This window comes from Rhinopithecus roxellana, chromosome 8 (assembly GCF_007565055.1).
Source record: "Rhinopithecus roxellana isolate Shanxi Qingling chromosome 8, ASM756505v1, whole genome shotgun sequence".
Lineage (NCBI taxonomy): Eukaryota > Metazoa > Chordata > Mammalia > Primates > Cercopithecidae > Rhinopithecus > Rhinopithecus roxellana.
The window spans coordinates 46080401-46105285 of NC_044556.1; the positions used below are offsets into that span (position 1 = coordinate 46080401).

At 48.0% G+C, this 24885-nt stretch overlaps 1 protein-coding gene across 10 annotated transcripts in view; it reads left to right on the plus strand.

Moving 5' to 3' along the window:
* Positions 1-24885, plus strand: part of PI4KB (phosphatidylinositol 4-kinase beta) — a 38640-nt gene that overhangs the window by 8829 nt on the left and 4926 nt on the right. For 6 of the 10 annotated variants that reach the window (XM_010387185.2, XM_010387189.2, XM_030935457.1 and 3 more), the window contains 8 exons: positions 3882-4818; positions 10121-10165; positions 12904-13131; positions 14271-14498; positions 17566-17675; positions 18544-18648; positions 18875-18998; positions 22304-22569. In XM_010387185.2, the coding sequence (XP_010385487.1) occupies positions 3882-4818; positions 10121-10165; positions 12904-13131; positions 14271-14498; positions 17566-17675; positions 18544-18648; positions 18875-18998; positions 22304-22569 (2043 nt within the window). The remainder of the gene's footprint in view (positions 1-3881; positions 4819-10120; positions 10166-12903; positions 13132-14270; positions 14499-17565; positions 17676-18543; positions 18649-18874; positions 18999-22303; positions 22570-24885) is intronic. The other 4 variants (XM_010387191.2, XM_030935462.1, XM_030935461.1 and 1 more) reach the window with 1 other exon arrangement.

Below are 24885 nucleotides of genomic sequence, written 5' to 3' on the forward strand. Positions count from 1 at the left end.
AATCCCAATCGTAGTTAATTGAGGCAGGCATCTGCTAAACTTTCTAGTGAGGTCTGAGACACTATATGTGGGAGAATGTGTGAACTATATTTCCCCTGAAAATTTTGAAAAGTGGACTTCTAGGAGCTTTCAGTGACTTAAAAGTCTGTGGAATAGAGGGAGAGGAAAGGATGTACCAACCATAGAGACTGAGAAAAAGAAGTTGATTGTTTAAAGATGATTGAGGCTATCACATGAGTTTCTAAGCAGACCTAAAAAGTAGTGGTCCCAGTTGAATCAGTGACCCTCTGATGAGAGTGCCCTACGAAGGCGTGGCCGGGAATGATTAAAGCTTCCTTCTTACTATTGCCGTGCAACTCACAGTTGCGAGTAGAGACAGATCCACATGGGCAGCCATGCTAGTTCTACTGCTCACAGGGCACTACCTAATTTTGGGAGAGAGCATAGTGAAAGAGTTGCCACCTTCTTACCAATACCAAGCTCAAGCTACATCAGGGATATTAAATTCAGGAATGAACTTGCTTGGCAGAGTTGGCAGAAAGAAACGGAAGTAGCCTTTTTTGGTGTTCTCTGAGAACAGAAGAGTTCCCCATCCATCTTTCTGCAAAACTTTAGTGGTGACTGCTGGGAGGCAGGGAGCTGGACTATATGATAATGGGCAGTGAAAAGTAACCTTGGACCCGGTGCAGTGGCTCACGCCTGTAATCCCAGCACTTTGGGAGGCTGAGGCGGGCGAATCACGAGGTCAGGAGATCAAGACCATCCTGGCTAACACGGTGAAACCCCACCTCTACTAAAAATACAAAAAATTAGCCGGACGTGGAAGCGGGCGTCTATAGTCCCAGCTACTTGTGAGGCTGAGGCAGGAGAATGGCGTGAACCCAGAAGGCGGAGCTTGCAGTGAGTCGAGATTGCGCCACTGCACTCCAGCCTGGGCGGCAGAGCAAGACTCTGTCTCAAAAAAAAAGTAACCTTAACATTTCAGAGGTACAAGAACAGACACTGGAAGGGTGGTGGTGGAAAACTGCCTCCCAGAAGGACTAAAGAATCTCTAGGCCTCCTTATTCCACCTACCCAAAGTATTTGCATCCAGCCTCACCTGTGTTGAAGGTGATGTCACTAATATTTGGAAATTAACCTGTATTCCAACTCTACAAAATTCTTCCTCTTGCTCATGCTCTTGAGTGTGTCTTAGACTCACTCTATTAGCATTTTTGTGAAGAGACCTCTGAGTCCTTTGTTAGCTATAGTCAGATTCTGGAGCCAGGTTGATCTGATGAAATTTCCCCCTGTTCTGCACTGATTCCAGATTTGGTGAGGCCCTGAAGGATTACTCTTGGAGAGCAGTGGCTTTGGTCAGCAGTGTTCCTTCACTAAACTTCCAACAGTTCCTCTAGAGGAGGTGTTCTTTGTTTTGTGACTCTTGTTCCTCCCTGTTCTTTGGAAGGCCTAGATCTATAAGTCCTAGCCTGATTTCTTTTTGCCTTTTCACAGCCCCTCCAGTTGTTAGAATGTGTGTATGACAGTGGAGGGAGTGGTATTGGGGCAGAGAAGGCTGTCATAATGTCATAAGTATTTTTGGAAGATTCTCAAAACAGTTGGAACTCTTCACTTCCCTTATAGAACAATATAAGTTCTATGTTACATACACACTGGTTAGTAACCTTTTAGGTCATGAGGATTCAACTAGCATTTCTTTTTCTTTTTCTCTTTTTTTTTTTTTTTTTTTTTTGAGACAGAGTCTTGCTGGTCTTGAACTTCTGACCTCAAAGTGATCCACCCACCTCGGCCACCCAGTGTACTGGGATTACAGGCATGAGCCACTGCGCCCAGCCTCAACTAGCATTTATTGAGTACTATTGTGTACCAAAGACTGTGCTAGATTCTTTCGTACACCTGATGGTATTTGTTCCACACAGCAACAATGAGAAGGAAGTGTTTTTTCCCAATTTGCAGTTGAGGATACATGGCTTGCATAAGTTGCACATTTCTAAAAGGCTGAATGAGGATTTTGAACCCCAGCCTATTTGCCTTCAAGTCCAGAACTCTTTCCATTATATGTCAGCAGCCACAGCACTGGAGAAAGAGGGTGTGATGTCATGATGTCAGACAACCAGAGAAATGGCACAGCTTCTTCAGGCTTGATGATAGTTGTTTCAGAGCTGCCTTCTTCTAAGTGAAGCCTGGCATGATATTTGCTGGCCCTTATTTTCTGGAAGCTTTGAGTTTAAAAGGGAAGGTAAAAAATACCTGTTACTAGAAAAATATATAAAGACTTTAATTTTTTTTTTTTTTTTTTTTTTTGAGACAGGGTCTCACTCTGTCTCTAGGCTGGAGTGCAGTGGCGCAGTCTCGGCTCACTGCAACCTACACCTCCCAGGTTCAAGTGATTCTCTGGCCTCAACCTCCCCAGTAGCTGGGATCATAGGCACCCACCACCACACCTGGCTAATTTTTATATTTTTGTAGAGATGGGGTTTAACCATATTGGCCAGGATGGTCTCGATCTCTTGACCTCGTGATCTGCCCGCCTCGGCCTCCCAAAGTGCTGGGATTACAGGCGTGAGCCACCACACCCAGCCAAGATTTTAATATTAAATAAAGATGGCTGGGCATGGTGGTTCACGCCTGTAATCCTAGTGCTTTGGGAGGCTGAGGCGGGAGAATTGTTTGAAGCCAGGAGTTCAGAGCTAGCCTGGGCAACACAGCAAGACCCCATCTATACACAAAATTTTTTTTTTTAATTAGCTGAGCATGATGGCACACACCTGTATTCCTAGCTACTCGGGAGGCTAAGGCAGGAGGATGCCTTGAGCCTAGGAGTTCAAGATTACAGTGAGCTATGATCACGCCACTGCACTCCAGCCTGGGCAACAGAGCAAGACTTGTCTCTAAAACAAAAATAAAGATTCGAGATGCACAGGACCTGTGTGTAGAATGTTATATGAGTAATGAAATATAGTCTAAAGAGGAAAAGAAAAGGTTATAGCAGGCTTTTAAAGGGAGACAAGAAGAGCAAGCGGATAGAAAAGTATTTGAAGAGTTAGGGAACAAGGGAATAACACCTGAATTGCTTCTCAGTCTACCCAAAGAATCTGTAAATCACCAGGCATGGTGGCTTGTGCCTGTAATTCCAATACTTTAGGAGGCTGAGGAGGGAGGATTGCTTGAGCTCAGTTCAAGACCAGCCTGGGCAACATAGTGAGACCTTGTCTCTACAGAAAAATTTAAAAAATTAAGCAGGCATGGTGGCACATGTGTGTAGTTCTGGATACTTGGGAAGCTGAGATGGGAGGATTGCTTGAGCCCAGAAAATCAAGGCTACAGTGAGCTCTGATCATGCCACTGCACTCCAGCCTGGGCAGCAGAGCAAGACCCTGTCTCAAAAACAATAAGATTAAAAATTTTAAAAATAAGCCAAGCATGGTAGTGTGCACCTGTGGTCCCACCTACTTGGGAGGCTGAGGTGGGAGGCTTGCTTGAGCCCAGGGGTCAAAGTTGCAATGAGCCCACATTGTGCAACTGCCCTCAAGCCTGGGTAACAGAGCAAGACCTTGGCTCAAGAAAAAAAAAAAGAATTTGTAAATCTATATAAATACAACCTATACAAAACAACATTTCACATATATAAGCTAAGAACAGAGGCTAAGCTGAGTAACTAAGTACAGGAGGAATGATGAGTAATGTAATCAGAAGTGGAAGTAGTCAGGAAAGCTTCCTAGGAGATGTCTTCTTATCTGATTTTGAAGGAGTCCAGGAAGACAAAAAGAGGAGGTGCCTGGGAAGGTGTCATAGCAGAGGGAAGACCTGAGGATGGCACCACTAACCAGTGTGTGTATGTGTCTCCCTTTCTGTTCTTTTCTCTCTCCCTCTTCCTGTAGCTTGGAAGCTCGAAGTCTGGCTGTGGCCATGGGAGATACAGTAGTGGAGCCTGCCACCCTGAAGCCAACTTCTGAGCCCACTTCTGGCCCACCAGGGAATAATGGGGGGTCCCTGCTAAGTGTCATCACGGAGGGGGTCGGGGAATTATCAGTGATTGACCCTGAGGTGGCCCAGAAGGCCTGCCAGGAGGTGTTGGAGAAGGTCAAGCTTTTGCGTGGAGGCGTGGCAGTCTCTAGCAGAGGCACCCCACTGGAGTTGGTCAATGGGGATGGTGTGGACAGTGAGATCCGTTGCCTAGATGATCCACCTGCCCAGATCAGGGAGGAGGAAGATGAGATGGGGGCCACGGTGGCCTCAGGCACAGCCAAAGGAGCAAGAAGACGGCGGCAGAACAACTCAGCTAAACAGTCTTGGCTCCTGAGGCTGTTTGAGTCAAAACTGTTTGACATCTCCATGGCCATTTCATACCTGTATAACTCCAAGGAGCCTGGAGTACAAGCCTACATCGGCAACCGGCTCTTCTACTTCCGCAATGAGGACGTGGACTTCTATCTACCCCAGTTGCTTAACATGTACATCCACATGGATGAGGACGTGGGTGATGCCATTAAGCCCTACATAGTCCACCGTTGCCGCCAGAGCATTAACTTTTCCCTCCAGTGTGCCCTGTTGCTTGGGGCCTACTCTTCAGACATGCACATTTCCACTCAGCGACACTCCCGTGGGACCAAGCTACGGAAGCTGATCCTCTCAGATGAGCTAAAGCCAGCTCACAGGAAGAGGGAGCTGCCCTCCTTGAGCCCGGCCCCTGACACAGGGCTCTCTCCCTCCAAAAGGACTCACCAGCGCTCTAAGTCAGATGCCACTGCCAGCATAAGTCTCAGCAGCAACTTGAAACGAACAGCCAGCAACCCTAAAGTGGAGAATGAGGATGAGGTAAAATTCTGGGGAGGGCCAGAGACAAAAGGTGGTGGAGGGCTTCATGGAGACATGATGCCTCCTATATACACACAGGGTTATGCTCTTCTTTCTGTCCTCCCTCTGTTTCATTTCACTGATAAAAGCACGGAACGTTAAAATGGAAAGACCTTAGAATTCATGTATTTTGACTGCCTTAGTTTACAAAGGAGGAACTCAGACCCAGAGAGAGAAAGTGAGTTGCCTCAGGTCATGTAGGTAATGGTAAGGCTGATGCTCCTGATGGTGTCCCAAATCATTTTTATTAAACTGCACTGGCCAGGCGCAGTGGCTCACGCCTGTAATCCCAGCACTTTGGGAGGCTGAGGCAGGCAGATCACAAGGTCAGGAGTGTGAGACCAGCCTGGCCAACATGGCAAAATCCCACCTCTACTAAAAATACAAAAATTAGCCAGGCATGGTGGCAGGTGCCTGTAATCCCAGCTACTTGGGAGACTGAGACAGGATAATCACTTGAACCCAGGAGGCAGAGGTTGCAATGAGCAGAGATCGCGCCACTGCACTCCAGCCTGGGCGACAGAGTGAGACTCCGTCTCAAATAAATAAACAAACAAACTGCCATTCCATTAACACCTATTGTGTTAATGAGAACTGTGTCAGAAGCCCTCCACACCCTGACCTGAGACTTGAGATAGCTCTCAGAGAAGCATCTGTGGGAAAGGAAAAGGTGCTGTTGTCTTTGTGTGTGCTGGGGTAGGGGAGATGTTAGATAGAATATCAGCTTCATTCTCCTGGCCACTCCTACTCACAATCTAATCCCTTTTCACTACCCTCTGAAGATCCTACCTTTTGTTGACATAAGTGTAAGGTTCATTCTCTATCACTGAGGTATCTGGAGAATGCCTTTATTGCCTGCCTTTCCTTGTGGGAAAGAGTGCCTTGCTGGTATCTTTCCCATACCATTTGGGAGAAGCACAAAGGGAAGAGAAAGCACTCTTAGTATAGAGTAAATCTAGTACCTAGTCAAGGACCTGGAGGCTGGGAAGAAGAGGAAGCTACAACAGCAGTTGGAGGTATAATTTAGGATACAGAGCAGGAAAGAGATGGCCACGTGAATAGGTTATACCTACTCTTCACTCCACATCTGGACAGATAGCAGAGAAAGCTGCCCAGTGAACTACCAAGTGTCAGTGACCTGGTGTCCTAGCCAGACAATGGTGCTCCAGTCCTCCTCTCTGACTCACCATTGGCCAGGCTTCCCTCCTGGCCTCCAGCCCAGCCTAGAAAAGAAGGGAGAAAAAAAGTAGGAATTTGCACTTTTTGAAAAATGCATATAGCTATGGTCCTGGCATCTGCCTCTGTGGGACATATAACCCACCCATGTTTTTGATACAATGGGACTTCTTTCAAATAGAGGGAAGTCAGAGTGACTAGAGACAAGGGAGAGGGAGGGAAACTATAGAGCCTGCTCTCTGGAAATTTGGAATTTTGTTAGGATAATTTAATAATGGTAAAGTTAAAAGTGCTAACATTTATTCAGCACTTATGTGCCAGGCATCTTGCCAAGTACTTTACATTTAATCCTCACAACCATGCTGAGACACAGGTATTATTTTACCAACGAGGAAACTGAGGCTTGGAAAGATTAGATGTTTTGCCCAAGGTCCCTCAACTAGTGAATGTCAGACCAGGACTCAAATCTCCAGCTGGTGCTCATAATCATTCAGCTGAACTGCCTTGGTTGTTTCTCAATATGTACTTCCCGAGGTCCCCAGCTGTTAGAAGCCATGTGGGGAAGAACGGCCCAGGCTATGGCCATGTAAGCTTCCACATCCATGCACAGGCAAAGCCAAAACTGTTGTCAGAGCTAGAATGGACCATTTTCATTTCTGGTTGAGCTTGGCAGCAGAGCCCTGGGTCATGAAGGGAAGTTGCTGCAGAACAAGAAGAGTCATCCAGATTCTGGTGGAACATAAAGGGTTGGATAGCTGTCTCATCTTGGGGTCAAACCTGTAGCAGAGGGTGAGCAGCTGGAAGTGAATTCCTTGCTGCCTCTTGTCAGGCTTGGCTTTTCTCTGTATCCATTTTGTAGCGCTCGTCTTAGGACCAGAAAATATGAGGCCTCAGGACTTCTCTTACTCTGCTGATCCTTGGTCCCTCTTCCCTTGCATCTAACTCCCACTCCAGGATAAGATTATGGATGGCACTGAGAGGCAGGTATTAGGTGAATACTTATGTCATTTAGGGTGGGTTCTGTAGCTGCCATTCTTTCCAACCTGACTCCTTATCTTGGGTCACTAGATCCAGGAAAGGAAGGAGATACTATGTTCCCAGGCACTCCAGTGTTATCTGATACTGACAGAATGAAATACCTGAATTCACTATGGTTCCTCAGAAAATGGGAGAGCAAGAAAGAGACAGAGAGAAACATGAATATCACTAGGTTTCTAAGCATTAGAGTCTCCAGCACAGGGGTCTCTCCCAACCCTTTTCCTTCCTTCTGTGTGTCCGTCCGTCCTTCCTTCCTTTCGCCCACCCGTCCATCTGTCTGTCCGCCCTTTTTCTTGCAACAGGGTCTTGCTCTGTTGCCCAGGCTGGTGTGCAATGGCACAGTCATAACTCACTGTAGCTTTTAACTCCTGGGCTCAAGCAGTCCTCCCACCTTAACCTCCCAAGTACCTGGGACTACAGCTGTGTACCACAACGTCTGGCTAATTAAAAAAAATTTTTTGTAAAGATGAGGTCTTGCTGTGTTGCCCAAGCTAGTCTCAAACTCCTGGCTTCAAGTGATCCTCTCGCCTCAGCCTCCCAAGTCACTGGGATTACAGGCATGAGTGACTAGACCCAGCCCCTTTGGCATTTTGAGGATATGTCTGTCAAGGCCTTTGTCCCCTAAATACCAAAGGAATTGGTTTTCCGTTTACTTATCCTTCTTCCCTTTCAAGTAACATTCATTCACTCAACATGTAGTTATTGACCTTGTACAATGTGCAAAGCCATGTGCTAGAGGCTGTGGAGGATGGGGGATAAAATGTTATCCTTCCCTCTCGGAACATGTAAAGTAATAATGAAAACCCCAGTATCTAGGGAACTGTTTAGTTTGTGACTCTCTTGAAAAAGTTGTTTTCTGCCATAAGCAGGAAGTATACAGCTTACTGAAATGAGGCACATAATTAACGCCTGAGTGGAGATACTTTAGGAGAATCTCTAGGTAGACCCTAACACTCTGCTTCCAATCTCTTGCTTTCGTTTTAGGTTCTGAGTTTAATACTGTGCTCCCACCACCAGTAGAGGAGCTCCCAAGGGTGAGGTCGGGCCTCAAAGAAGAGGCTCAGGGTCAGCATGTACAGTTCTCTTCCTGCCCATGGTCTCCCTGCAGAGCTGTTCTCTGCTCACCTCTCACAGTGTTCTCTTTCTTACTATGAGGAATCCTTTACACTGTCTCCCACAGTCAAAAGGCTTTGCGCTGATTTTTCACATTTTCCACCATTGCTCCTCAAAGCCTGCCTCTTCAAAGCCATTTTGTCAGCCTAGTTGGGGAACTCTGCTCAGGCAGTTTGTCCTCCCATTTGTAACCAAATGGCAAATGTTTTGGTATAGAATGGGGGAGCTAAGAGGAGAGAGTGATTTAGGTACCACACCCTCCCCCACATAATGACACTGTTAGTAGATTAGCTTTGTCTTTTCAGAACTGCAACCTTTGTACAGAGAAATCTGCCACATGTCACACTAGAAGCCCCAGTAGGCCTTCTAGCTTGATGTGGTGTGATGTCAGCTTCTTGCTTCATCTTTATTCCCTGGAGCTGACTCAGTATGAGTGACTCAAGCCCAGGGAGTAGGAGGAGAGGAGCAGGTTATGATATACCTCCCTTCCCCCAGGGCTGTTAATGAGTCAGACAGGACCTGTCTGTGAGAATCAGCTGGAGCTTTGCTGGGGAGCCAATATCCTGCCTGCTGTTCCTTCTTCAACCAGCTCATAGGTAGAAATAGAACCACTAAGTCATAATAGACTCTGACATCCTCACTGCCTTAATTCTCCCACCATCTTCTACCCAAAATGGAAGAGTTGTTGCCTTAGGGGCATGTTTCCAAGTGTGGCTTCTCCCTCAAAGTGCTCCAGTCCCCACATTCTTGAAGGAAGGACCTGACTATAGGACCTCCAGCTAGAATAGAACTGAAACCATGGAACTGAGTTCAAGTGGATGCTTGAATCTACTCAGCAGATTTCAGAGTAGAAACTCACTGACCATTGCCCTCCTGCCCTGGGAGCTCTTAGGACTTTGTCTTTTAAGTCCAACCCCCCAACACCAACGTCCTCCCAACCTAGATTTGTGCACACGTGCTGCCCCGTTCCCTGCCCTGGTAGACAATGTTGGACAGAACCCAGGATGAACCCTGTGTATGAGTGTTTCCTCAGAGCTGCTGAGTGAGAGTTTGACACCATCTCTTTCCCCTGTTTTTCACACAGACACGTATGACACAGGAATGGGGTGATGTTTAGATAAATCCTCTGGGCTGGAAATAGGACAGCTGACTATCCAGCCTAGATGGATATAGCTAGGACCTAACTCCCCAACTTATATCAAAAATTGTAATATATTGATTGTCATGTGGATAGCCTGATAGGAAGCCTAAGGAGTTTTGGTAGATAGGAGATTGATTTATCCTTCTCTCCCATCAGCATCCAGCCCAGAGATTTTGGGCTCATTGGTCTAGCATGCTCTTTGTCACACAGGTTCAAGGTTGGGATTCAGCTTCCCAGGGTGATAATGAGGCTAATTAGAGAAGAGGTATACCTGCCACTGAAAGTTCAGCTTTTCTTCCTCCCTGAGATTTCCAAAAAGCTGAAGGAACATGGGATTTCCAGTATTATGGGAGCCATGCAGCTTGTTAAGTTCAGTCCTGTGGTGATTCCCATGGAGAAGGACTTGGTTGACAGCATGTGAGTGGGTAAAAAAAAAAGAGCAGGGAAGCTTGGCAGTACAGTTACTGCCCTAGGGACCCAGCTGTAGAGCTTTGGCCTAGAAGGAAGATCCACTCAGTTGAGAATAGAAGGGAGTAAAGTGAAAAGCAGAGGCTGCTTTGTCTCTTCAGTCCTTCTGACCTTAAAGTTTGAGCTGCCCTTCCAGCATCTCCCACAAGTGGTCACGCATCTGGGCAAGTAGCATGTCTGAGCTGACTTTCTTTTATTAAAGCAGAAAGGTAGAACTTCACTAGAGAAGCAGTTACGATCCAAGTTGGAGCTAAATTCTTTACCTTTGTCTCTCTCCCCTCCCTTCCCACCCCCTCCTTCTCCCTTTGCCCTCTGGCCCTTTCCCAGGAGCTCTCCTCCAGCACCGAGAGTATTGATAATTCATTCAGTTCCGTAAGTGGGGTCAGGCTGGGACTGGGTGGCAGGCTCCCCCAATGGCTGCATTTCCTCTCCGTCCCCAGGTCTTCTGAGCCCCCAGGCCAAGGCTGAAGTTAAAATGCCCCTTTTCTTCCTGGGAGATCAGCTCCTCCCTCCCAGACCTCCCAGATCTGCTCTCCCTGACCTTTGTGGTGGAAAGCCAGAGCCCAGGCTCAGCTGATCCTTCTCTCAGAGACAGCTGGAGTATAGTGCTGCTCAGCCCCCAGCTCCTGAGTGTCTGGAGCAAACAGCTGGGAGAGAGGTAGAATTCACTCCTGGATTGGAGCCAAAAACTGCCTAGCAGAAACCCCCAGTGTCCTGTTTCTCCCACCCAGAACCCTTTCCCCATGGCTTCTGCCATCAGATTATGAAATATTTATTAATAATCTTCTAAATGTGAGGCCCTGTGCTGGTGAGCTGACTCCAAAAACAAATAGGACTTGGCTTGAAGGAAAGTTTTGCCTCCCCACAACTGGTTTTCTTTTTTAACTTCAACCACATTTTTTCCAGGTCTGAGTTCTTCCCTTTTTCCAGCTCACTGCCCAGGATGTTCCATAATCCCCTCTCCTTTCTTGTTCCCTCTGGACTAACCATGACCCTTTGGTCCCACAGAGTCTTGGACCTTGTTGCTGGGCAAAGACTTGAGAGGAAATGCAGGACCTCTGGGAGTTTGGATGATTTTTTTTATATTTTCTATTTGATTTGTCTATCAAATCAGTTTTCTCTGTTCTGTGCTGATCCCCTTTCAGTCATGATTCCTATCTCCTCCCACGTGGCAGAGCCTCTCTCTTGAGGCCTGGGGTCACATTTCCAACATGCTCACGTAACTTAGGGGCCCCTAACCCAAATGCTGATTTGAGAATGGGAAGGAATTCTGCCTTTTCTAATCTAAGATGATTATGAATTGGTTGGGGGTAGAGGGTCCTTGGGACAGAGATCAGTTGCCATCTGAGTGGATTCAGATGAAGGAAGAAGTGAGTCTTCAAATTTCCTCTTATTTTCTTTCTCTTTTACCCCCAGGATATTTTCAGGGACCTTAGAAACCCAATTCCATTGTTTTCCTTTTCTTTTTCTCTTTCCAACAATGTCACCTAAAGCATTCCTGAAGGATTCAGACATCCTCTTTCATTCCCTATGTGGCATTCTGAGTCATCTCCCAAGAGGCAAAGGCCACGCTGAGCTTTTCCTTTGAATCCTGGCACTGTTGCACATGGAGAGGTAGACCTGATACTTCCCAGTTTTCAAAAGAAGCTCTTTTAGAGTGCGAGGGAGCAAGGATAGAAATTCTCAATCCAGAAACTAAGCAAGACACATGGAAAGGGAGAGAAAGGCTTGGTGAGTCACATGCTGTTTCTACAAGAGGAGGAGAGATTGTTCTTATCCAGCTGAGGGGAGATGGGATAGGGAGTTGGGTGGCTATCTTGATAAAATGCTCCTTACAGCAGAAGGGCTTAGACTGGGAAGAGAGCCCTTCTTCATGTCTAGCTGAGTCCCTCTTTTTCCCCACCTGCACCTTACTTCCCAGACCAACCTTGCTCGTTCTGAGGATGACTGAATTGCCCAGCACAAGGAGCCAAACTCACAGCAGGGAATTCATATGGGGAACCTAGTCACTGAGAGGTAGGGGAAGAGGACCCAAAGAGGAGTCACTAAAAGAGACAGGTCTTCAGGGCCATCATCAAGGGCTAAAAGGAGCTGTTGCTTTCTCCATCCACCTGCCTCCTTCCATCTGCTTTTTCTTTCTCCTTGATTAATGCAAAGTCTGCTCATCGGCTCATACTCTTTCCATCCCCTGCATGTGCACTGATGCCTTGTAAGAGATTGGGGGATGGACAGGGGGATACCATGGAAATAAACAGAAGTAATTTGAATGACGAGCATCTTCCCTCTTTGAAAGTGGAAATATTGGGCCGGGCGCGGTGGCTCAAGCCTGTAATCCCAGCACTTTGGGAGGCCGAGACGGGCGGCTCACGAGGTCAGGAGATCAAGACCATCCTGGCTAATACGGTGAAACCCCGTCTCTACTAAAAAATACAAAAAACTAGCCGGGCGAGGTGGCGGGCGCCTGTAGTCCCAGCTACTCGGGAGGCTGAGGCAGGAGAATGGCGTAAACCCGGGAGGCAGAGCTTGCAGTGAGCTGAGATCCAGCCACTGCACTCCAGCCTGGGCGACAGTGCGAGACTCCGTCTCAAAAAAAAAAAAAAAAAAAGAAAGTGGAAATATTGATGTGGGGCTCCCTTCTCTAGCCTTGCGGGACTTGACAGAGCCCCTCGGCAGAGATCTAGCCCAGGGATCCAGATGGGGAGAGGGACAACCCTGTTCTTGAGAAGGGTGAAACAATTCAGATGTAAGCAGCTCTTCTGTCTGTGCCCCTGGCTAACCTATCCAGATGTTGTCCCCCTGCTCACTCTGAAGCCTTGGTACAGTCCTTAAGGAACCCAAGTTCAAGAGAAGAGGGGTGCATCTTAGTTACCTGGACTCATGGCCTCCCTTACCCTCAAGGATAGCCTATAGGGAAGGAATGTGCTGGCTATTCTCAATTCGAGCTGTGAAGGGTGGGTGGAAGCGCCTACTAAGACTAAAAAGCAGTTCCTTTCTGGAAGTTCTCCAGATACTGGGGTCCCCGGCCTGCATGGCCAGGAGTGACTGAGTGGGTGGGCCATTGTATTATATGGTTTCTTCACTATCTTTTGTCTTACCCCAAACCCCTGTAGCCTGTTCGACTGGCTCCTGAGAGAGAATTCATCAAGTCCCTGATGGCGATCGGCAAGCGGCTGGCCACACTCCCCACCAAAGAGCAGAAGACACAGAGGCTGATCTCAGAGCTCTCCCTGCTCAACCATAAGCTCCCTGCCCGAGTCTGGCTGCCCACTGCTGGCTTTGACCACCACGTGGTCCGTGTACCCCACACACAGGCTGTTGTCCTCAACTCCAAGGACAAGGTAGATGGGTTCTGGCCCAAACCCCTACCCTGGATGTGACTCTTCACCCATGGTTGTTCAGGGTTTGTGTGTATGACCAGTGATGCCCCCACCAACATCCTAGTCTCCCGTCATAGTTCATGATGCATATGTCGACCATGACCCTGTCTCAGTGCGATTGTGATTTTGAGAGCCCTCCTTTGTTTTGGGCTTTGTTTTTCTGGACCAAAGAAACCTAATCTTTTTAGCTTCCTTCTTGCTGTGTCTTAGGAGAATTGTTCTTCACCACACCTTATGGTCATTTTGGTAGCTCTTCTCCAGCCCTTCTATAATTCTTGAGCTTTGCAGATACAGCAACCATAAGCATAGAGAAATATTTTGTTTCTAAGACCTTTTCTGATCAGAGTGAGCAGACAGAAGGAGAGAAGGATGCCCAATTCACACTGGAGAGAATTAGCTGAATGTGTATGCTGACTGGAATATTCATGATATTCATGGTTCAGATTCTTCTTCTTTTTTGTTTGAGACGGAGTCTCACTCTGTCACTGAGGCTGGAGTGCAGTGGCGCAGTCTTGGCTTACTGCAACCTCTGTCACCTAGGTTCAAGTGATTCTCCTGCTTCAGCCTCCTGAGTAGCTGGGATTACAGGCGCCTGCCACCGTGCCTGGCTACTTTCTGTAGTTTTAGTAGAGACGGGGTTTCACCATCTTGGCCAGGCTGGTCTTGAACTCCTGACCTCATGATCCACCCGCCTCGTCTTCCCAAAGTGCTGGGATTACAGGCATGAGCCACCGTGCCTGGCCCATATTTTTCTTTCAAAGGAAATATTGAAGTTTGGGATGCTCCTTGGGACAGTACCCAGCTTTGTCCCAGTCTTTTTGTCCACTGTAGCTCCCTGGGCCCTGTCTTTAGGACAAGCCCACAGAGGCATCTAGGCCTCCCTTACAGGCTGTAATTGATAGTCTAGAGTGGTTTGGCCCAAATGCATCATCTGTACATTTTGGAGCTCAGTTGAAACATTTGTTCGTAGTTTCAGGGGACTATTGGAGGAAGGCTGGAACTAGGAGAAAGGACGGCAGGAAGAACCTTGCTAACGGAGTTGAGATTTGGGGGTGAGTGGTGGAAGTAAGTTGCAAATACTGTTCTCACTCTTCCCCCAGGCTCCCTACCTGATTTATGTGGAAGTCCTTGAATGTGAAAACTTTGACACCACCAGTGTCCCTGCCCGAATCCCTGAGAACCGAATTCGGAGTACGAGGTCCGTAGAGAACTTGCCCGAATGTGGTATTACTCATGAGCAGCGAGCTGGCAGCTTCAGCACTGTGCCCAACTATGACAACGATGATGAGGCCTGGTCGGTGGATGACATAGGCGAGCTGCAAGTGGAGGTGAGGAAGCTTCAAGGAGGTAATGCTGGGGCACAGGAGCTTTCTCCAGGAGCTGTCACTATGTTGGAAACAAGGCAGCATATCCCAAGGCAGGGTAAGGCAAGTACCCAAATGAGTGGTGTAGGTAGTGAGAGGTAAGAGGGAGAAAGCTCTGAACAACTGTAGTCTGGAATAGATTCAGGTAGAGCTCGTTTTCCTGGTGAAAGAATTCAGATTTAAATGTAAAGAGGAACTTCTAGGCCAAGGGGAGTGAGGGAAATTTAATGAAAATATTTATTGAACACCTATATAAAATTGTCATAGAATAACAGAGGATGAGAAGTCATACATTAATTCATTCAAGAAATATTTATTGAGGGCCTTCTATGTGCCGGACCTGAGTGCTATGTGCTAGTGAACAATACTTGGCCCCTGCCTACAAGGGGTGTATGACCTAACTGGAAAGAGAACAAGGCCAGTAAGCAAGAGTTGTAGTGTGGTGAGAGCCAGGTCATGGTGGAAAGGATAGGACATTATAGGAGCACCAGACTTAGGGCAGGCATCACAAGAGATTTCCTGGAGGAAATAATCTCTCAGCTGAGGCTGGAAGCATGGGTAGGAATTAGCTGGACAAAGACTGCTGGACAGAGGGAACACTGCGTACAAAGGCCAGAAGACAAAAGGGAGCTTGGGCCATTATAGGAACTGAAAGAAATTTTGTCTGGCTGTGATGTGCAGGTGTGGGGTAAGAAGTGGTGAAGAATAAGACTGGACACGTGGGCATGGACCAGACTACAGGAAGGACCCTGTAAGCTGGGGAAAGAAACTTGGACTTTATTCTGGGGCATGAAGAGCCAGAGCAGAATTTTATGTAGAGCTATTAACACAGCTGGCCAGGTGCGGTGGCTCACACCTGTAATCACAACACTTTGGGAGGCTGAGGTTGGTGGATCGCTGGAGGTCAGGATTTCAAGACCAGCCTGGCCAACAAAGTGAAACTCCATCTCTACTAAAAATAGAAAAATTATGCCGGGTATCGTGGCGCACGTCTGTAATCCCAGCACTTTGGGAGGACGAGACGAGTGGATCATCTGAGGTCAGGAGTTCGAGACCTGTGTGGCCAACATGGTGAAACCCCATCTCCACTAAAAATACAAAAATTAGCCAGGCGTGGTGGCATGTGCCTGTAATTTCAGCTAATCGGGAGGCTGAGGGAGTAGAATTGCTTCAACCCAGGAAGCAGAGGTTGCAGTGAACCAAGATCACGCCACTGCACTTCATCCTGGGTGACAAGCAAAATTCCGTCTCGAAAGAAAAAAAAAAGGCCAGGTGTGGTGGAGCATACCTGTAATCCCAGCTACTTGGGAGGCTGAAGCATAAGAATCACTTGAATCTGGGAAGCGGAGGCTGCAGGGAGCCAAGATCACAGCATTGCACTCCAGCCTGACTGACAGAGTGAGACCCTGTCTTAAAACAAAACAAACCAAAAACACAGCCAGGGTCAGGCGTGGTGGCTCACACCTGTGATTCCAGGACTTTGGGAGGCTGAGGTGGGCGGATCACCTGAGGTCAGGAGTTCAAGACCAGCCTGGCTAACATGGTGAAACCCCATTCCTACTAAAAATACAAAAAGGCCGGGCGCGGTGGCTCAAGCCTGTAATCCCAGCACTTTGGGAGGCCGAGACGGGCGGATCACGAGGTCAGGAGATCGAGACCATCCTGGCTAACACGGTGAAACCCCGTCTCTACTAAAAACTACAAAAAAACTAGCCGGGCGAGGTGGCGGCGCCTGTAGTCCCAGCTACCCGGGAGGCTGAGACAGGAGAATGGCGTGAACCCGGGAGGCGGAGCTTGCAGTGAGCTGAGCTGAGATCCGGCCACAGCACTCTAGCCTGGGTGACAGAGCGAGACTCCGTCTCAAATAAAAAAAATAAAAAAATTAAAAAAAATAAAAATAAAAATAAAAATACAAAAAATTAGCCAGGCATGGTGGCGCACACCTGTAATCCCAGCTACTCGGAAGGCTGAGGCAGGAGAATCACCACTTGTACCCGGGAGACGGAAGTCGCAGTGAGCCAGGATCGCACCATTGCACTCCAGCCTGGGCAACAAGAGCGAAACTCCATCTTAAAAAAAAAAAAAAAAAAAAAGAAAACAGCCGGGCGCGGTGGCTCAAGCCTGTAATCCCAGCACTTTGGGAGGCCGAGACGGGCGGATCACGAGGTCAGGAGATCGAGATCATCCTGGCTAACATGGTGAAAACCCATCTCTACTGAAAAAAAAAAAAAAAATACAAAAAACTAGCAGGGCGAGGTGGCAGGCACCTATAGTCCCAGCTGCTCGGGAGGCTGAGGCAGGAGAATGGCGTGAACCCGGGAGGTGGAGCAAAACCCCACAGCCAGGTTTCACTCTGCCAAAAGACAGAATCTCTGCCTTTGAGCTTACAGTCCAATTGGAGAAATTAGACATTTAAGAAAAAAAAATTTAGATATACAACAAAGCAGTGTGTACTAGGTGACAAATGGAGTTGAGAAGAAATTCTCTGGTATAAAGGAGAGAAGAGACTTGACATGGGCCTTGGGGTCTGGTAGAATATTCTGTAGTTAGAGAGAGATGAGAAGATAAGATTGAATGACTTAGATTGAAGAAAAACTGTCAGAAGCTAGTCTGCGGAGGGTCTGCTTTGGACTCTAGGGGAGAACACATCCCTAACCTTGAGGGGTTCTCAGTGAGGCTGAAATTTTGAGCTCCTATGATGGTCCTGGCAGGGGTTTGCAAACTTCAGTGCATTGGAAGTCTTCTGGAGAACTTGTTAAAAATTCAGACTTTCAGATCCCATTCCCAGTAATTCTAATTCAGATTGATGGTGGGGCCTGGGAGTCTGCATTCTGGGTAATTCTGATGCAGGTAGTTCACATGTTGAGAAATGCTGCTCTGGGCAGCCTGGGGTCCAAGTAATCAACATGGTGTATAAGCAGAGTTTGAAAGGGAGGGATGAGCATGCTGCAGTGATAGCAAGCAAGCAGGAGGGGAAAGACAGGAGACCTATACTTAGCACTTCTGACCAGCACTCCCCTGCTATCTCCAGCTCCCCGAAGTGCATACCAACAGCTGTGACAACATCTCCCAGTTCTCTGTGGACAGCATCACTAGCCAGGAGAGCAAGGAGCCTGTGTTCATTGCAGCAGGGGACATCCGGTATGGCCAGATCACATTGCCTCTATTAAAAATACAAAAAAATTAGCCGGGCGTGGTGGCGGACGCCTGTAGTCCCAGCTACTGGGGAGGCTGAGGCAGGAGAATGACATGAACCCAGGAGGCGGAGCTGGCAGTGAGCCATGATCACACCACTGCACTCCAGCCTGGGCAACAGAGCGAGACTCCATCTCAAAAAAAAAAGCACCCCAGGAAGGAGTTCGAGCAGTGTGTCTCAAAGTGGGGTCTCAAAGCAACTGTTTGTCAGAATCCAGAGGGAGGAAGGAGGCCTTGTTGAAAATGCAGATTCTAGGCCAGGTGCGGTGGCTCACACCTGTAATACCAACATTTGGGAGGCCACGGTGGGTGGATCACAAGGTCAGGAGATCGAGACTCCTGGCTAACACGTGCAACCCCGTCTCTACTAAAAAAATACAAAAAAAAATTTAGCCGGGTGTGGTGGCGGGCGCCTGTAGTCCCAGCTACTTGGGAGGCTAAGGCAGGAGAATGACGTGAACCTGGGAGGCGGAGCTTGCAGTGAGCTGAGATCACGCCATTGCACTCCAGCCTGGGAGACAGAGCAAAACTCTTATCAAAAAAAAAAAATGCAGATTCTAGAGACACCCATTCTGAATCAGTCTTGGTAGAAGAATATGGAGAGCCTGGTAATCTTAATTTTAACATGACTACAATCACTAAGTTAGCAAAAAGTTGTCACTGGTTATGTTTTCTTCCATGAGTCCCGTTCAGCCTGGGTTCCTACCTTCGTGTGCCCAGAATCCAGGAGACAGTGCAGGAAATGTCAGTATAGACTGGGCATGGGGCTTGTGGGTAGCTCCTCCAAGCAAATGATGTATTTTCTTCCTGACAGCCGGCGCCTTTCGGAACAGCTGGCTCATACCCCGACAGCCTTCAAACGAGACCCAGAAGATCCTTCTGCAGTTGCTCTCAAAGAGCCCTGGCAGGAGAAAGTACGGTGAGTTCGGTGTGGGTCTCTGAACACCTCTCAAAGCTCAGAGGCAGTTGCAAGGGCTCACTGTACCAACTTTATTGTCCATCAGCCTCCAAAAAAATCTGTCAGACTCGCAGGCTGTCTGGGTCCTTGCCCTATGGGGCATTTGCTTGGGATTTTTTGTGGAACCTATGTCTCTTGTCCTCACTGTGGCATCAACCTTTGACACCCTTTACTTCTCTCTTCACAGGCGGATCAGAGAGGGCTCCCCCTATGGCCATCTCCCCAATTGGCGGCTCCTGTCAGTCATTGTCAAGTGTGGGGATGACCTTCGGCAAGAGCTTCTGGCCTTTCAGGTGTTGAAGCAACTGCAGGTAAGAGAAGAGAAGGAGAGGCCAGGCACAGTGGCTGTAATCCCAGCACTTTGGGAGGCCGAGGCAGTTGGATCACGAGGTCAGGAGTTCAAGATCAGCCTGGCCAAGATGGCTAAACCTTGTCTCTACTAAAAATACAAAAATTAGCTGGGCACAGTGACAGGTGCCTGTAATCCCAGCTACTCAGGAGGCTGAGGCAGGAGAATCGCTTGAACCCAGGAGGTGGAGGTTGCAGTGAGCCAAGATCGCGCCACTGCAATCTAGCCTGGGCGACAGAGCAAGACTCTGTCAAAAAAAAAAAAAAAAAAGGAGAGAGGAGGGGAACTCAGCCCAACTCCAGCTAACCTGAGGTGACTACACAGATTATTCTGCTGGGGACCACCTTCCTGCCCAGGTCTAAAACAAAAGCAGAGTAAAGAAAAGCTAGTGCAACTTCCCCTGGGAAGAATAGCCATAGGAACAACTCCACAGCGGCCTCTTTTGGCCCTTTTGTGACCTGCATCTGCCCTGTTCCAAGTCTGAACTTTAGAGTGCTGTGTTTGCCTTTTAGATCAAAACTTCCAAGATGGGCTGGCACCCTGGCATGGGCCTGTAATCTCAGCTAGTCAGGAGGCTGAGGCGGGAGGATGTCTTGAGCCCAGGAGTTCTGGGCTATAGTCCGCTATGCCAGTTGGGTTTCCGCGCTAAGTTCGTCATCAATATGGGACCTGGACCACCAGGTTGCCTAAGGAAGGGGTGAACTGGCCCAGGTTGGAAATGGAGCAGGTCAGGACTCCTGTGCTGATCAGTAAAAGGATCGAGACTGAATAGCCACTGCACTCCAGCCTGATCAACATAGTAAGACCAATTGAAGAAATCAGCATTTCTTTTTTTTTTGAGATGGGGTTTTGCTCTTGTTGTCCAGACTGGAGTGCAATGGCGCGATCTCGCAACCTCTGCCTCCCAGGTTCAAGCAATTCTCCTGCCTCAGCCTTCCCAAGTAGCTGGGATTATAGGCATGCACCACCACACCCGGCTAATTTTGTATTTTTAGTAGACATAGGGTTTCTCCATGTGAGCCAGGCTGGTCTCGAACTCCCAACCTCAGGTGATCTGCCCATCTTGGCCTCCCAAAGTGCTGGGATTACAGGTGTGAGCCACCACGACTGGCCGAAGAAATCAGCATCTCTAACTGAAGTGAGCCAAAAACAAAATTTTGCTAAGGCAAAGTTTAGTGACCCACCTTCTCCTAGTGTTAAGTGTGTGCTAAGGCACATGAAGACCAATTTATTTATACAAGACACTGAGATTTTTTCAAGAAATGCTATCAGATCTCAAACTGAACATCTAAATGTGAAGTTTACTAATGCACTACTGAAGTTTAAATCTGTGGCACGATCATTGTAAACATGGGGTTCATTTCTCTAAATTGATTTCTAAACTGAAATTACTGGAAGACTTCCTTTCCTGTTTTTGCCAAACTCAATTTCTGGTTTTTGGCATATATCCATTATTCAAACTTAATGCCTCTAATTTTAATGCCAACATAATTGGTTGTAATCGATTTTTTTTTTTTTTTTTTTTGAGACAGGGTCTCACTCTGTCACCCAGGCTGGAGTGCAGTGGTGTGATCTCAGCTCACTGCAAGCTCCACCTCCCGGGTTCACGCCATTCTCCTGCCTCAGCCTCCCCAGCTAATTTTTTAGTAGAGACGGGGTTTCACTGTGTTAGCCAGGATGGTCTTGATCTCCTGACCTCGTGATCCACCCGCCTCGGCCTCCCAAAGTGCTGGGATTACAGGCGTGAGCCACCATGCCCAGCCCAAATTTTTAAATAATAATAATTTGGTCCTCCCCCTTTAAAAAACAAACAACATAAAAACTTCCCAAGGCCGGGCGCGGTGGCTCAAGCCTGTAATCCCAGCACTTTGGGAGGCTGAGACGGGCGGATCATGAGGTCAGGAGATCGAGACCATCCTGGCTAACACAGTGAAACCCCGTCTACTAAAAAATACAAAAAACTAGCCGGGCGACGAGGCGGGCGCCTGTAGTCCCAGCTACTCGGGAGGCTGAGACAGGAGAATGGCGTGAACCCGGGAGGCGGAGCTTGCAGTGAGCTGAGAGCCGGCCACTGTACTCCAGCCTGGGCAGCAGAGCAAGACTCCGTCTCAAAAAAAAAAAAAAAAAAAAAAAAAACTTCCCAAATGGTCTGTAGCAGGTAGGTTATAGTATGCTGAAATATTGATCTTCTGATCCCCCTGGGTTAGTCACCTGCAAGCCACTTAATTTGCTTAATACTGTTCTTTTTTTTTTTTTTTTTTTTTTTTTTGAGACGGAGTCTCGCTCTGTCGCCCAGGCTGGAGTGCAGTGGCCGGATCTCAGCTCACTGCAAGCTCCGCCTCCCGGGTTTACGCCATTCTCCTGCCTCAGCCTCCCGAGTAGCTGGGACTACAGGCGCCCGCCACCTCGCCCAGCTAGCTTTTTGTATTTTTCAGTAGAGACGGGGTTTCACCGTGTTAGCCAGGATGGTCTCAAACTCCTGACCTCATGATCCGCCCATCTCGGCCTCCCAAAGTGCTGGGATTACAGGCTTGAGCCACCGCGCCCGGCCTAAATACTGTTCTTTATACCATATAAATATTTTCATTTTCCAGAGAAGTCTTCTCTGGACCTAAATCCTTTCTTTTTTTTTTTTTTTTTTTTTTTTTTTTTTTCCTTCTTTTTGGTGAGAGTCTCGCTTTGTCGCCCAGGCTGGAGTGTAGTGGTACAATCTTGGCTCACTGCAACCTCCACCTCCTGGGTTCAAGCGATTCTCCTGAGTAGCTGGGATTACAGGCATGCACCACCACGCCTGGCTAATTTCTGTATTTTTAGTAGAGACAAGGTTTCACTCTCTACTGAGGTTGGCCAGGGTGGTCTTAAACTCCTGACCTCAGGTGATCCACCTTCCTTGGTCTCCCAGAGTGCTGGGATTACAAGCATAAGCCACCGCACCTGGCCTCTTTTTTCTTATTATTTGAACTTACAGCTCCCATTCTCCCTGCTTGAGAGGGGATAGTGAAGTTCCCTGTTCTCCCTGCCTCTCTTGGACTTTCTACTTATGTGATACCTTTTCCCACATACCTAAGTGTAGTTTCCTGACTTTGTCAGGCCCTAGACTTCCTTTCAAAACTCCCTGATTCTCACTGGGTTAAGTGAGTCTTACTCACTTGGTGGCTTGGAATCCAGTGCCAGCAAGGAGAGAGGTTAGAGAAAGGGAGGTGTTTTAGCCTCCTTCTCTAGTTTGGAGAAAGATAAGAGTCCTGTATCCTCCATGTCTCCTCACAGTCCATTTGGGAACAGGAGCGAGTGCCCCTTTGGATCAAGCCATACAAGATTCTTGTGATTTCGGCTGATAGTGGCATGATTGAACCAGTGGTCAATGCTGTGTCCATCCATCAGGTGAAGAAACAGTCACAGCTCTCCTTGCTCGATTACTTTCTACAGGAGCATGGCAGTTACACCACTGAGGCATTCCTCAGTGCCCAGCGAAATTTTGTGCAAAGTTGTGCTGGGTACTGCTTGGTCTGCTACCTGCTGCAAGTCAAGGACAGGTAGGTGACTTCTGCTGCTCATCCTAACATTTCTCCAGGGTTCTCTCCATCCCTTCGTGTGTAGTTCTCAATTACTTATTATTGCCCTCCATGGCAAAGATGTGAAAAATGGAACAATATATTTTAAGCAGAGACAGATGTGTTCACATGACATTAAGTCAGGAGGCAGACTAATAAGAACTAGGGTAAAAGGGCAAAGAAATGAAGGATTTATGGGAGGACTAAGGGTTTGAGTGAGCAGGGTCTTCAAGAACAAGGGAGAATGATGACAGAGGAAGCTTCAGAGAAGGTACATCCCAGCTAGAAGAAATAATTGAATGTGATTAAAGCACAGACTGCACTGCATGGCAGTGGAATAGGAGGTGGTACCATCAGGCAGGTAAATTGAGGCCAGTTGAAGAAGGGCCTTCATTGTGAAGCTTAGGTGTTTTATTTTGCAGGCAGAGGAATGACATGATTCAGTCTGTGTTGAGTAAATGCCCTGTGGCATGGTGGGTGAAGGGGGATGTAATTGGGCGTTTAGCAACAAAGCGAGAGATAATAGGGCCTGGCACTAAGGGTAGTGGTTAGTGACTGAGAGCAGAAAGGAGAAACATGATGGAGATCAAGTGGAAACTCTCAGCCATGAACTCTTCTCACTTCTTATTCCAGCATATGATTTCCACAGCTTTTAAGTGTCTGTTGTTTTGCCCAGAGCTGTCATTTTTTTTCAATATCACATGACCTTGATGAAACCTAACTACACATGTAGGTGAGGCAGATAATGTACAAAGATAATTACGCCACCTAGGCCCTGCCTTCTCAGAGTTTCTCCCAACAGTGACCCAGGGTCTCTGCCCTGAATGCCCCCACGAGTTCCGTCTCTGCCTCGGCATAGGGCAGCTGTACTGGGAACGCGGAAATGCAGTGGCCGGTGCTGCTGGGGTTTCCAGTAACATGGTGGCCCATTAAGATCTAGCTAACAGGCCGGGCACGGTGGCTCAAGCCTGTAATCCCAGCACTTTGGGAGGCCGAGACGGGCGGATCACGAGGTCAGGAGATCGAGGCCATCCTGGCTAACACGGTGTAACCCCGTCTCTACTAAAAAATACAAAAAACTAGCCAGGCGAGGTGTTGGGCGCCTGTAGTCCCAGCTACCTGGGAGGCTGAGGCAGGAGAATGGCGTAAACCCAGGAGGCGGAGCTTGCAGTGAGCGAGATCCGGCCACTGCACTCCAGCCTGGGTGACGGAGCGAGACTCCGTCTCAAAAAAAAAAAAAAAGATCTAGCTAACAATGGCTAGGTGGTGGCTCATGCCTATAATCCCAGCACTTTAGGAGGCTGAGGTGGGCGGATCACGTAAGGTCAGGAGTTCGACACCAGCCTGGCCAACATGGTGAAACCCCGTCTCTACTAAAAATACAAAAAAAAAATCAGCTGGGCATGCTGGCAGGTGCCTGTAATCCCAGCTACTTGGGAGGCTGAGGCAGGAGAATCACTTGAACCCGGGAGGCAGAGGTTGCAATGAGCCGAGATGGCGCCATTGCACTCCAGGCTGGGCGACAAGGGTGAAACTCAAACTCAAAAAAAATAAAAAAGTATATATATAAATAAACTGGGCTTGGTGATACACACCTGTAATCCCAGCTACTCGGGAGGTGAGGCAGGAGAACTGCTTGAACCCAGGAGGCAGAGATTGCAGTGAGCCAAGATCATGCCACAGTACTTCAGTCCGGGCAACAGGGCAAGTCTTAGAAAAAAAGAAGATCTAGCTAACAAGGCCGAGGCAGGAGGATCGCTTGAGCCCAGGAATTCAAGACCAGCCCTAGGCAACCTAATGAGATCCTATCTACAAAAAAATAAACAAAAATTAGCCGAGCATGGTGGGATACAGCTGTGGTCCCAGCTGCTTCAGAGGCTGAGGTGGGAGGATCACTTGAGCAGGAGGTTAAGGGCAACAGAGCGAGACCCTGTCTAAAAATACCAAAATAACTAGCTAGCTAGCTAGCTAACAGAGCAGCTTATTAGAAATCTAGCATCTAGTCCGGACGCAATGTCTCACGCCTGTAATCCCAACACTTTGGGAGGCTGAGGCAGGTGAATCACTTGAGGTCAGTAGTTTAAGACCAGCCTGACCAACATGGCAAAACCCCATCTCTACTAAAAATACCAAATATTCGCCAGGCGTGGTGGCGCATGCCTGTAATCCCAGCCACTCGGGAGGCTGAAGCAGGACAATTGCTGGAACCCAGGAGGTGGAGGTTGCATTGAGACAAGATTGCACCACTGCACAGCAGCCTGGGTGACACCAAGACTCTATCTCAAAAAATAAAAGTAA